Source organism: Furipterus horrens, unplaced genomic scaffold (genome assembly GCF_987537825.1).
Source record: "Furipterus horrens unplaced genomic scaffold, mFurHor1.1.pri manual_scaffold_4, whole genome shotgun sequence".
Taxonomy (NCBI): domain Eukaryota; kingdom Metazoa; phylum Chordata; class Mammalia; order Chiroptera; family Furipteridae; genus Furipterus; species Furipterus horrens.
The window spans coordinates 97,982,639-97,997,142 of NW_028327174.1; the positions used below are offsets into that span (position 1 = coordinate 97,982,639).

The 14,504-nt window shown below is 40.3% G+C and overlaps 1 protein-coding gene across 3 annotated transcripts in view; it reads left to right on the plus strand.

Annotated features, from left to right (window-relative positions):
• Nucleotides 1-228: 228 nt before the first annotated feature.
• The window catches only part of TULP3 (TUB like protein 3), a 105,070-nt gene continuing 90,794 nt past the window's right edge, over nt 229-14,504 (plus strand). For all 3 annotated transcript variants that reach the window (XR_016510522.1, XM_090273847.1, XM_090273846.1), the window contains exon 1: nt 229-705. Coding sequence is in view for 2 of the 3 variants with exons in the window: in XM_090273847.1 (XP_090129973.1) it covers nt 665-705 (41 nt within the window). In the remaining variant the exon portion in view is untranslated. The remainder of the gene's footprint in view (nt 706-14,504) is intronic.

A 14,504-nucleotide genomic window follows, 5' to 3' on the forward strand; every position in this document is an offset into this window, starting at 1 on the left:
TAAAGATTCTTAAGAGAGTCTGTAGAGCAGGTCTAGGAATGCGCTGAATGCTTGGGCTGGAGTCGCGGAGGCTGAAGAAGTTCTGTGCGGTTCCAGTGCAAGAGGTGATACGCTTCATTGGGAATGACTGCTGGAAGAGGCTGCAAGTGTGGTTCCCAGGAAGGCTCTGTTGTCAGGGAAGGGCCGGGCTGTAAGGGAGCCAGCAGAGGTCTGTAAGTCCTAATTAACATTACAGACCTCGGGAAGCGATCTGGGTGGTCTCTGTACAAGCCGTGGAAGTGCTGGAAGGCCGTTCAGTTTGTGCGGTTGGTGGGGGATGGGCAGCTCTTCTGTCGGATTCGGCTGGAAGCCATCACAGTTGCCGGGGACACATCCTCGGCCCCTGAGGGTGGGGTGGTCCAGGCATCCAACCCCGGTGCCTTATTCCCCGCCTCGGCGCAGGCGCCTCTAACTCCGGGTGCCTCCGCCCCTTAGAAACCCTCCCGCAACGCCGGGCGGCGTCAAGAGCCAATGAGAGAGGAGTGGCTAGTCCGTGGGCCAATGGGTGGTGGCGACAGTGCAGGGTGCGGTTGCCAGGGGGCGGGGCCCGGCAGCGCGCCAGGCTTGCCACCCTAGCAGCGGAGCCGGGAGTCTGGACGAGTTGGATACTTGCTGAGCGGTGGGAATGGAGGCGTCGCGCTGCCGACTCGGACCCCGCGGGGACAGGTCAGAGGGGAATGGTGACTGGTCTCATCTTGAGCGGGGCGGAGGGCCGAAGCTGGACAGCGCAGCCCACTCTGCGATTTCCGAAGGAGAGGATTGTGCGCTCCGGTCGGGGAGGGCTGGGTGATTAGGAGTCCCCTCACCCCTCCGCCGTGGAGGACCACCTTTTCCCAGGGCGGCGGCGCGGAGCGGCGGCTCTGCCTCCTGCACTGGGAGCAGGGACTTGGTGTTCAGTCTCTGCTTGGGAAACTCTTGGAGCTTTCGTTGCGAGCTCGCCTTGTCCTTGGTGGGCCTCGCTTTCTCAAAACGCATTAGCCCTGCTCCTCACGCACGGCCTCGGGGGGTCGTAACAGATTAGATGAAGTGTTTACCCGGGACATCGAATCGGAAGGTTGTGGGCGGTATCGAATAATTTGCACTAATGCCGTTGCTTTTGGCAGGCAGTACTGAATTCTGGAACAGAGTTCAAGGGTTGAAAATGTAAACGTATTCTTTTGCTTCGGTCCGCTTTATAGTAATTGTCTTTTCTTCAGGGTTGGGTGTCCTATTTGCGACATTAACCATACCCCTTTTTTGTGCTCTACTTTCTTGCCTGTATCCCTTTCTCTGCCTCCGCCAGAAATAAAGCGATCCGAAATCTCAGCCTGTCAATTACTTGTTTGCCCGGTCAACGAAAAGTTAACGGGGAGCGATGTGAAATCATTGACTTAAAACTTTGGCGTTGTCTGAAGATTTAAATCATACACACCAACTGTATTTCCCAATTTTTCTTCCATACCATGGCAAATAAACATTTAACGGGTAGGGATTTAGTCTGATATTTAGATTGATAGAGATGTGAACAACTCTAAACCATTTAAAAACATCTGTTTTCCTCTTTCCTCAGGGTTCCTTTGTGTGTTAACTGCTCTGTGAAATTTGCTCACTGCACTTTTTTTCCAAGTCGACGGAAAAATAATTACATTTACACATATAAATATGGAGGTACTAGGAGGAGGTAGAGTTAAAATTGAGCATATTTGTTGAATTCAGAGGGTTGTTTGTTTAGTAGTGGGGATTCAGTAAATCTTAATTGAATAAATTTAAGGCAATAAATTTCATGGGTATCAGATGTTTGTGATATGACTCATGATTCTGAGGGGAAAATGGAATTGACTTTGAAATTGAGAGTGGTTAATTTATTGGATCCGAAGTTTGAAAATATAATTTTAAAGTTCTCCCCTCCTTTTTGCCCCCAAAGAAACCAGCTCTGTAATTTAGAAATTGACATCAAAGGGGAATATGTGAGTCACCAAATATTTCTCCCGCCCTAGGTAATATTAGTGCAGCCTCTATTACTGTTTAACTCATTTGTTGTTGAGAGGGAGTGGAATGTGTCTTGGTTTTTTGGCTCCAGGTTGTATATTAATGTTTTTCTTGAAATAACATGGGTAGAGGTGGTTGGTTGCCTCCCATACCGCCAGGACTGGGGTCACCCACAATCTAGGTATGTGCTCTGATGGGGAATCCAATCTGCAACCTTTTGGTACAGGGTCGATGCTCCAACTGAGTCACCTGGCCAAGGTGAGTTTTTGGCATTAATACCTTTTCCTCCCTCCCCTTTCTCTCCCTCTTTCCTCCCTCTCTCCCTTCTTTCTTTCCTTTTTGTTTCTTTTTAAAGAGGGGAAAGGAGAGGGAAAAAGGGAGAGACACATCCATGTGAGAGAGAAACATGGGTGGTTGCCTTTCATATATGCCCGGACTAGCCCGAACCTGCAACCCAGACAGGTGCCCTGACTGGCAATCCAATCCCCGACCTTTCACCTTGTGGAGACGGTCACCAACTGAGCCTCACCGGTCAGGACTGGCATTAATACCTTTCAATGTGAAGTATAATATCTGACCTTTATGTTTCTTCTAATTTTTTCTTCTTTGAATTATGTGACTTTTTCTATTAGGCATAGTTATTTTCAACAAAGTAGAAACATTATTAACAAAACTCAAGTATTTTTCTTATGTTTGAAATATTTAGTGAAAATTGGAGCTGAAATTTGAAACAACACTCTGATGATTTTTGATGAGGCTAGGCATTTGATATTATAGATTCCCTAGAGATGACGGTGATTGGCTAGTGCTAGAATTTGAGCTCTCTTTGGCTTTTTGTTGCTAATCTAGAATTGAAGGTGTGGTGAGAGAGACTTCTCAAGGTGATGTGACCTTGTGACCCATAGTTGACTAAGAAAGTCTTCATCTATGATTTATCCATAGGCCATAATTTCTCTTTAGAAATATGAGCTGTAGTAGTGGCTGGAGGTTATGTTTTGGCCAGGCTTGTTATCCTGTCTCATGTTCTTTTTTTTTTTCAATGCCTCATCAGATCAACTAATTTGTTTTTTGTATTTTTTTCCATTACCATTTAGTCCCTATACCCCCTCCCCCCAGATCAACTAATTGTTGGCAAACAGATTTAACTAGTGCTTTAAAATACTTAGATTAACTAACATGACTGCAGTCTGTTTGGCAATTATCAAAAGGTACAGTAAAGGTCTTAAAGTTTTTAAGGTTTTAAGTGTCGTTTGTGGGCTGGCACCCCTCATATGCTCTCTCACCGAATGGTGCTTTTTAAGAACGAGATGGCTAGTTTGACTTCAGACAGAGGAAGTGTCAGGTTTAGAGCTGATCATGAGGATTGGTGTTTTCAAAGGCCCATCTTTCTTTCTGATGGTTCTGTTAGCTGTTTTGCCTCCTTCCCTCTGCCCTGAACGATCTGCCAGTGACTCAAGTATGAAGTTTTAAATGTATTAGCAATAAAAAAGAAAAGGGAGAAAGAAACAAACACCCTGTGAATGAATGTAAGGGCTCACAGCTGGTGAGGTTTTAAACATGAGTGGGGGTCATTAATGGAGAGTTATGATCAGAGGCGGATTAAGGTTGGTTGAGGCCCCGGGCACAGAAGAAAATAATAGGGCCCCTTAAAAAAAAACGAGGGAGGCAGGGAAAATAAAAATACATGTTAACCATATTTTATGCAGTGTAGTAATGAAACCAAACTTGGTGTCATTAGAAAAAAAGTGTAAAGTTGGGGTTTTGCAGGGCCCTTCAGAAGTGGGGGCCCAGGGCACGCACCCGGTGCACCCGCTGTTCAATCCACCTCTGGTTACTACGATCTTAGCCTCAAATTCGTTCCCATTACTTTTGTAGCATGTTTATAGGTTGAGAAGAAGGCTGCAGCTTTGTGGGTTATTCTTCCTTCTTATGACAATAACATTCATGAAGGTGTGAAACAAACAAAGGACTAAAGGCCGGGTTTGGAATAAAAAGTGAAAAGGACCCGGTGGGGGTCCAGGCATGCTCAGGAGCTCCAGAGCTCTCATTAGCAGAGAGAGAGGGTTTTCACAGCCCAGTCCCAGCCACCTTGGCTCCCACAGCTGCCTGCTGGTGTCATCAGAGGGAGTATTGTTCCTGTCATTGCCCTGGAAACTGGAGTGACTTGCTGAGGGCCAGGTAGCAAGATACTAGTGGTGGAGACTGAACCCCGGGTCTCTGACTTTCTGACTCAGAGGCAAGCAGTCTCACATATGGTTGTAATAATTTCAATCATTTTTCCTATTATGAACACATTGTGGAAAATTTAGAATATTAGGGAGGAAGATAGAAGGGGCAGTCATGGCCCAAGCACCACAGACAACCACTGTTTATATTTTGGTGGATTTCTGAGTCCTGTTTTCAGGAGGAGGGAACATTGATTTTTGTCGGGGAAGATTTGTTTGTTCTTTGTACATCTCTGGGCACATCCTGTTTTCTGTCCTGGAGCAGGCACTCTCTGTAAGCTTTGATTCCCTACAAATTCAGGTCAAGCTCTTTATTTTAGGTGAAACGCTGTGCTAGGCACAGTGAGGAAGAGAAAGATCAGCCAGGCATTCCTGCCTTCAGAGAGTTTACCGTTAAGTGTGAGAGGCAGACGCGTGCTCACCCACTTAGTCCGTGCATAATAGTAACAGCAAACAGCTCTGAGTCCAGCTCTGTCCCAGGTGCTTCAGACAAGCTGCTCACACCTCATCCCCAGACAACCTTGTGAGGGTGTTACCCATTTTACAGCTGTAGAAACTAGGAAGTTAAATGGCTTCCTCAGGTGATAAAGTTAACAGCCACCCAAGCTGAGATGGAAATCCAGGTTGTTCCCAATCAAAACCAAGTGCTATCTCTCATGAAAAACTGATGATAGAATTAATCCCCAAAAAGAGAAGCACAAAGCCAGTCTTCCAAGATGAGGAAAGATACATAGCATCCACCTCTTTGCCCTTCTTTTTCCTCTGCTACCTGGTTTTAAGAGGAATGATTCTAATTATTATGAGCGTTATTCCTTACCTTTACCCCCTGGCTGGTTTGGCTCAGTGGATTGAGCGTCGGCCTGCGAGCTAAGTGTCGCTGGTTCGATCTTCCAGTCAGAGTACATCAGAGAAGGAAAACTCTTGACTCCAAAAAACCTCTGCTGCCTTGCGGCATACCTCTTCAGGGGAAAGGCTAAGGGAGTAAACCCCGACAGAAAATCCGGAGCCGGAGTCCCTAAGGCGGTTTGACGTTGTAGTCAACACCGGCAACTCCTGCGGCGCACCTGAAGCCAAGCTGAATTGACTCCGTCTTTCCCTTGGACCCTTCAGCTGCGAAGAGAGGGGGGGTCTGCTGCATGGGCAACAGCAGACCCTCCATATCACCCTGCCCAGGCTCTGTAGCTTCAGCTTCACTGGAGAGGACACTCCAGCGTCATCGCAAGATGTCGATTCAACACGGGAGGAGACAGATACCGTGTCACTCCCGAGTCGGACTGCACAGCCATTCTCGGCGGTGCAGATAGACTCTTAAGAAGCTACACCATCGTCTCTCGAGACGGACGGCTGCCGACGACGACAGTAAAGGTCTAATAATGTCTAAAATGCATATGTATTTCTCCAATTGTGAAAGTTACCTACATACCTAGAAAGGAAAGAATAAGTTACCTTTCAAGATCCTTCCATTTAAGCAGACAGACTTTTTGGAATAGTTTTCATTTCTGGCTTCTTTTATTCCTAGCTGTGGAAACTCTGCTGTTTCCCTGCATTTGTGCCCAGTAGAAGTAAAGGTGGTTTTTTCTTACCAAGAGGAAAAGTATGCTTGAATTGCTCAGAGGAGTTAAAACTGCCTTGCTTCTTTGTCTTGGAGGATTTGAGGACTAGAAGGGGCATTGATAATTCCCTCAGTTTTCCTATTTGAGAGTAGTTCCACTTCTTTCAAATTTGAAATTTCTGTCTTCTGCTTTTGCTTTATTTCTTCTGAGTCAATTTACTAGGAATAGGCTCTTTGTACTACTAGCTCTATTCTGCCTCATCAGACACCATTACTATTAGTAATAATGAAAGCTGCAACATTTCCTGGCCTGGTTAAACTTAAATCCACTATACCTGAGAGAAGACACAGTATCCATATGCTGATTGATGTGCTCTTGTCTTTATTCATTCAGTACTTGGTATGAATCTCTGCCCCTTTGCCTTAGAACTCCTGTGGAAACATTCACGATTAACACTGTATCACCAGTCACACAGTTCTGAAAAGGATTGTAGAAATACTTTTATTTTGTTTAAGATGGCACTTGCTGTTTTAACACATGGCATTGTGGTAAGGGGGAAAACAGTAGGAACTTCTGGGTTCCTGAGATCCAGTCCCAGCTTTTTCTCCCTCTAGTGGTGTAAGCCTGAGCAGCTCATCTCCTTTGGCTTCAGTTACCTTCTCTGGAAAATGAGGGGTTCTTCATATTCCCTCAGTGATTTATAATTAATTAATAAAATAACAGATACGTGCATTTGAGCTGCACATGGCTGAAATTTCAAAAGGTACAAAAGGATATTAAGTGAAAAGTATGTCTTTTCTCATTGTCTCCATGTCACCTACTTCATTCATTGGTAGGTTTCTTAGGGGGCCTTCCAAAAATACTCTGTGTGTCAAATAATCCTTTTCCAGACTTAAAATTTTGAGTTTTAGGGTAGGATATAATAGTCTAAACCCTGATATCTATTATTATCCTGAGCCAGATCTATTTTTAGAATATGAACTATAGTTGCTGCGAGTTTTAATTCTTTCCTATGATAATTAATGTATAGAAAATAGGAATGTAAGAAGAAAACAAGAATTATTTTTGCCAGACAGGCTTCTGGAAAATAAATCATTCTATTTAGCTTTGCAGGAAGAAACTTCAATAAGTCTATAGTTTGCCTTTAATATTAGGTTTTAGAATGAAACAAGTTTAATAGAGAATTGACTAGTTTCCCTATTGAAACCCAGTGTAATTTTGTTATGGTGATTTGATTTGTCATACAAGCTAAAGGCAGAAGAACAGAGAGGAGTGTTTTGACTGAGTAATATTCATAAGCTGAGTTTATAAAAAGGCGAGATCTGTCCAGGTAAAATGATCAACAATAATGGCTCACATTTGTGTATCCTTCACAGCATTCATAGTGCTTTCAGGTATTTGTTTTGTAACTCTGAAGAGGAAAGGGCTGGTGTTATTATCTTCATTTTATAAATGGGGAAATTAAGGCTCAGAAAGGGTGTGATATGCCTAAGGTCACATGACAAATAAATGGTATAGTCCAAAGTAAAATTCAGGTTTTTGACTTCTAGTCTTCTCTTTTTCTCATGTGTTATCAAAATATCTAATCCAGATATTCTGGATGCCATTTGTGCTGTAAATGCTAACAACTGACTGACTGCATTCTAATTAATTTTAGAGAGAGCAGTGAAGAAATCAGACATTTTAGTGAAGTACAAGTGCCTATTGATTTAGTAGAAAGGGAGTGGAAGTATTTATTTGGTGTTGTTAGGCAAAGGAATGGACTTTTCATCTTTATGCAAGAAAGAGAAGGGTTAAAGTAGCATGACTGAAGAGAGAAAATCTAAGCCTTGAGTAAAGGAGAATCAGGCAAAAAGTGGAATGAACTTAGATTCTGAGTAATGTTTCTTTTTAAATTCATACAGAATAGATTCTTTTAACTTCTGGATCAAATCATACTTTTTTTAAATAAAAAAAAAAATTTTAGAAAGAGGGGAGGGAGGGAGAAAGAAAGGGAGAGAAACATCAATGTGCGAGAGCCCTCACCCAGGCATGTGCCCTGACCAGGAATTGAATTGGCGATCTTTGGGTTCGTGGGCTGGCGCTCAATCCACTGAGCCACACCAGCCAGGACTCAAATCATACATTTTAAATAACCTTCCTGTTTGAGTCACTTAAAAGAATGCTTTTTGTGTTTGCTATGTGGGACATGCAAAAAGAAGGGGGATTCACTCTAAAGTAAATTTCCTTGCTGCATTCTTTAGGGCCAAATGAATGATTTAATCTAATTGGTTGCCAACTTTTCCTTCTCCTCACCTCCCTCTCCCTGAGCAATTCTCTCTTCTTTCTGATTGCCTCTACTAAATAGGTCTCTTAGGAAATGGATTTTCATTCCCTAACTTCAGTTCCAGATTGTGGAGTCATTCAAGTAGAAGACAGATGAGCCTCGAATACTAACATTTCTCCTCAAATGAGGAAGTATGGATTTCAAAGGAGTCTTTTTCTGGCAGTTCTAATTTGATCTTTGTGTGCTTTTTCCCAGAAGCATTGTTTTGTTCCAGCCAGATGTGTTCCAGGTGTCTTATTTAGGATTTGGACAAGGTGAATCCATTTATGAATTAACTTAGAGACAGTTACTTTAGTAACAGCTGTTGCCCCAAGAGACACAATGAAATCCGTTGACTCCTTTTCAGTATATATACTGCACTAGATTCTTCTCAAGGGCTTCTTCAAAATCTGTTTACTGGCTTGGAAATTCTGCTACCTTAAAATACCAGATGAACTGGCATTTTTACAGAAAAGATTCTTGGCAGACATATTGAAATAGCACAATAATGAAATTCCAGGCTCTGCTGATCATTTTAATATATGTGGTCAGTGGGGCAATTTAGCATGCTGAGGTGGTGAGTGAGACTAGTGATTGAATTCTAGGTCATTGACTGCTCAGCTGTGTGACCTTCAGCAAATAGCTTCGTCTTTGAGATTCAGGTATCTCTGTTAAATGGGATTGTGGGTTCATTGTGAGAATTAGATGAAATAATATGTAAAGTATTTAATGTAGTTTCTGGCACATAGTTATTCACTAAATGGAGCAGTATTGTAACTGGCAACATGACATTTTACGTGTGCAGTTCAGTAGTTCTTAGCAAATTTGTAGAGTTTTGTAACTATTACCAAAATCTAGTCATAGAACATTGTCATCACCCCCCCCCAAAGAAACCTGCCCATTTACAGTTGTTCCCTCTCCTCCTTTCCACACTCCTAGCCCAAGGCAACCACTAATCTACTTTAGGTGTCTATAGATTTGCTTTTTCTGAACATTTTATATAAGTGGAATCATGATACATGGCATTTTTGTGATGAGCTTTCTTAACAAAATGTTTTTGAGGTTTATTCATGTTATATGTTGCATATATCAGTGCTTCATTACTTTTTATTGCTGAATAGTATTAGTCTCTCTTGTATGACTGGCTATACCACCTTTTGTTTACCCTTTCATTACTTGATGGGCATTTGAGTTATTTCTTCTTTTTGGCTATTACGAATAATGCTGCTCTGAACATTAGTGTCCAGCCTTTGGACATATATATATAAATATATATATATATATTTATATATATATATATATTTTAATTAAAATTTACTATTATTATTGTATGTTTTCTCCAGGACATATTTTCATTTCTATTATGTATATGCCCAAATGGAGCTGTTGGGTCATATGATAACTCCATGTTTTACAATTTGAGGAGTTGTCAGACTGTTTTCTGAAGTGGCTGCAACATTTTACATTCCCATCTGCAATGTATGAGGGTTCCAATTTCTCTGTATCCTCACCAGCACTTTTTATTGTCTATATTCTTTTTAAAGTTAAATTTATTAGGGTCATATTAGTTAATAACATAGAAGTTTCAAGTGTAGAATTCTAAAATACATTACCGTTATATTGTATTGTGTGCTCACCTCCCAAAGTCTGTACGTTGTCACAACTGGCAGTATTTTATTCTTTCTCATGGCTGAGTATTCCATTGTACATGTATATATACCACATCTTCTTTATCCAGTCATCCACTGAAGGATACATAAGTTGTTTCCATGTTGTGGCTGCCTTGTATATAATGCTGCAGTGAACATGGGGCTACATATATTCTTATGAATAAATGTTTCCAAAAATTTCAGGTAGATACCAGAAGAAGGATTGCTGGGTCATATGGTAACTCTATTCTTAACTTTTTGAGGAACCACCATACTGTTTTCCATAGTGGCTGTACCAGTTTACATTCCCACTAGCAGTAAAGGTTCCTTTTTCTTCACAACCTCTCCAACACTTGTTATTTCTTGTCTTGAACAGACATTCTAACAGCTATGAAATGGTATCTCATTGTGGTTTTGATTTGCATTTCCCTTATTGCTAGTGAAGTTGAGCATCTTTTCACATATCTCTTGGCCATTTGTATGTCTTGGAAAAAGTGTTCAGGTCCTCTGCCCATTTTTAATAGGATTGTTTTTATTTTTGTTGTTGAGTTATATGAGTTCTTTATGTACTTTGGATATTAGCCCCTTATAGGTGTTGTTTGCAAATATTTCTTATTTTGTTGGTTATTTTATTTATTTATTTTTAAAAGACTTTATTTATTTTCAGAGAGAGGGGAAGGGAGGGAGAGGGAGAGAAACATCAATGTGTGGTTGCCTCTCACACGCCCCCAGCTGGGGACCTGACCCACAATCCAGGCATGTGCCATGACTGGGAATTGAACAGGCGACCTTTCAGTTCACAGACCACTCAATCCACTCAGCCACACCAGCCAGGGCTCGGTCGGTTACCTTTTTGTTTTGCTGATGGTTTCTTTTGATCTGCAGAAACTTTTTAGTTTACTGTAGTCCCATTCATTTATTTTTGCTTTTACCTCACTTGCCTTTGGGGTCAAGTTAATAAATTCCTCTTTGAGACCAAGGTTCATAATTTTAGTACCTATGTTTTCTTCTTTGTACAGTGGTACCTTGGTACTCATTGTTAATTTGTTCTGGAACTCATGACAAGTGTGGAAACCGGTTAAGTACCTAACGAAGAAGCATTTTCTCTTGCGGGGTGTGTCGTGACTCATACAAGTTCTAGCCAAATGTGACGAGTCCCAAGCAAGGGCTGAGTGGTGAAATATTTTTTTTTCCTCTACAAAAAGTAATGACTACAGGGTTTGACAAGTTCTGAAGCTGACTAGTACAGAGGTATGACTGTATTTTGTTGTTCCAGTTCCTATATTTAGGTTCGTGATTCATTTTGAGTTTATTTTTGTGTATGGTGTCAAACAGCAGTCTAGTTTCATTTTTTGCATGTGGCTTCCCAATTTTCCCAACACAATTTATTGAAAGGGCTTTCTTTCCTCCATTGTATGTTCTTGGATCCTGTGTCAAATATTAGTTGCCCATATACATATGGGTTTATTTCTGGGCTCTCAGTTCTGTTCCATTGGTCTCTGTGTCTGCTTTTCTGCCAATACTATACTGTTTAGATTATTATAGTTTTGTAATATAATTTGAATTCAGGGAGTGTGATGCCTCTGGCTTTGTCCTTTCTTCCTCAGGATTGCTTTGGCTATTTGAGGTCTTTTGTGGTTTCTTACAAATTTCATGATTTTTTCCAATTTCTTTGAGAAATGTCATTGGGATTGCATTATATCTGTATTATGCTTTAGGTAATATGGCTATTTATTTTTTAACTGAATGCATAACTTTGTTAAATAAATGTTTATCATGACAGTAATATGACAATTTAAATTACGTTGATTCTTCCAGTTAATGAACACAAGATATCTTTCCATTTCTTGTGTCTTCTTCAGTTGCATTCAATGATGTCATGTAGTTTTCAGTGTATAGGTCTTTTTATTTTTTTAATATTGTATTTTATTTATTTTATTGTTATTATTATTTTCTTTAGGGTCCCCTGACCAGGATTGAACCCACAACCTTGGCATATCAGGACAGTGCTCTAACCAACGCTACCTGGCCAGGGCCAGTGTATAAGTCTTTAACATCATTTGTTAACTTCTTTCCTAGATATTTTCTTCTTTGTTGCAATTGCATATGGAATTGTCTTCCTCATTTTTAAAAAATAATTCATTGTTAGTATAAAGGAATGGATTAGATCTTTGTACATTGATTTTTGTATCCTGCAACTTGACTGTATTTGTTTGTTTCTGACTTTTTTTTTTTTGGTAGAGTCTTTAGGGTTTTTTATATATAGAATTATGTCATCTGCCAAAAGTGACAGTTTTAATTCTTCATTTTCAATTTGGATGTCTTTTATTTCTTTCTCTTGCCTGGTTGCTCTGGCGAGGACTTCCAGTACTATGTTGAATAGTAGTGGTGAGAATGGACATTCTTGTCTTGTTCCTGATCTCAGAGGAAAAGCTTTCAGGTTTTCACCATTGAGTATGATATTGCTGAGGGTTTCTCATATATGGCCTTTATTATGTTGAGGATTTTTCCTTCTATCCTCATTTTATTGAGTTTGTTTTATATCATAAATGAATCTTAAATCTTGTCACATACTTTTCTGCATCTGATATGGTCACATGTGTCTATATTATAGCCATCCTACTGGAGGTGAAATAGCACCTTGTTGTGGTTTTGATTTGCAGTTCTGTAATAATGAATAATGTTAAGCATTTTTCATGTGCTTATTGGTCATTTTTATATCTTTAGAGATATGTCTGTTCATTTACTTTGTTCATTTTATAATTGGGGTTTTTGTCTTTTTATTATTTAGTTCTAAGAGTTTTTTTTTTACAAATTTTCTCTTTTTCTTTCCATTTATTTCTATATGCTTCTTAAGAACTTAAAAAAAAAAGATTTTATTTATTTATTTTTTAGAGAGAAGGAAAGGAATGGAGAAGGAGAGGGAGAGAAACATCAATGTGTGGTTGCCTTTTGCGCTCCCCCAACTGGATACCTGGCTTGCAGTCCAGGCATGTGTCCTGACTGGGAATCAAACCAGTGACCCTTTGTTTCGCAGGCCAGCACTCAATCCACTGAGCCACCCCAGCCAGGGCTCTAAGAGTTCTTTATATATTCTGGATACAAATCCCTGTCAGGTAAATGATTTGTAAATACTATCTCTCAGTCTGTGGATTGTCTTTTTACTTTGCTGATGGTGTCATTTGATATTTATTTTGAGGTAGTTTGATTAGTTAATTTTTCTTTTTGTACATTTTGCTTTTGTTATACTGAAAATCATTGCCTAGCCCAAGCTTAAAAAGATTTATGGTTATGTTTTCTTCTAGTGGGTTTTAAAGTTTTAGCTCTTATATTTAGGTTTTTGATTCATTTTGAGTTAATCTTTGTGTATGCTTTGAGGTAGGGGTCCAAATTCATTTTTTTAAGATTTTATTTTATATATTTTTAAAGTGGGGAAGGGAGGAGGAAGAGAGGAAAAAAAACATCGATGTGAGAGAGAAACATCAATTGATTGCCTCTCATATGCGCCCCAACTGGGGACTGAACCCAAAACCCAGGCATGTGCCCTGACCAGGAAGTGAACCAGAGACCTTTGGCCTTTTTTTTAATTTTAATTTTTTAAGATTTTATTTATTTTTAGAGAGGGGAAGGCAGAGAAAGAGAGGAAGAGAAATGTCGATATGTGAGAGATACACTGATTGGTTGCCTCTTGGACGCCCCAGCTAGGGACCTGGCCTGCAACCCAGGCATGTGCCCTGACTGGGAATCGAACCAGCTGCCTTTTGGTTAGCAGACTGGCATTCAATTCACTGAGCCACACCAGCCAGGGCGAGGCCTTTGGCTTTGCAGGACGATGCCCAACCCACTGAACCATACTGGTTGTGGCTCTTTTTTTTTTTTTTTTCCCCATGGGGGAATGTAGTTGCCATAGAATCATTTGTTGAAAAACTGTTTAGAACTTAATTTTTAAACTAAGTGTCATAGACTACAACTTAGTATGTCTACATCTACCTTTTATTCTTTTTAATGATCACAAAGTATTAGTTTTCCTAAATTTATCATATTTAACATTTTTACTTATTTGTAGAGGGAGAGAGAAAGGGAGAGAGAGAGAGAGAGAGAGAATCACTGATTGTTGTTCCACTTATTTATGCATTCATTGATTGCTTCTTGTGTGTGCCCTGACTGGGGACTGCACCCACAACCTTGGGCATATTGGAATGATGCTCCAACCAACTGAGCTACTTGGAAAGGGCATAAATTTATCTTATTAGTTGCTCATGTATTGACAGACAGCAATATTATTGTCACTTCTTTTCTTATTGAAGACAATAACGTCCTTGTTAACATGTATCGTTGTATTCTTAGCCTAGTATTTTGTATGTTGGGAATACAGAGTTTAAATTTTGGTAGAGGTTGCTAAATTTACCCCCCATAAGGTTATAAACTTGTTCTTCAACAAATATGAATGTCCATTCTGAAATACAGCAATTATTATCTATTCTTGTTGCTCAGTCTCTTGTATATACATGCTGAGTACACAGTAGGCACTTAGTTAAAAGAGATCATGAGAAACATCAATGTGTAAGAGATAACATTGATTAGTTGCTTCTCGCACGCCCCCAACCAGGGTCATGGCCTGCAACCCAGGTATGTGCCCTGACTGGGAATCGAACTGGTGACCTCTCGGTTCACAGGCCAGCACTGACTCCACTGAGCTATACCAGCTAGGGAGGCACTTAGTAAATATTTATAGGTATTAAAGGTAAGCATACAACTGAGGAAC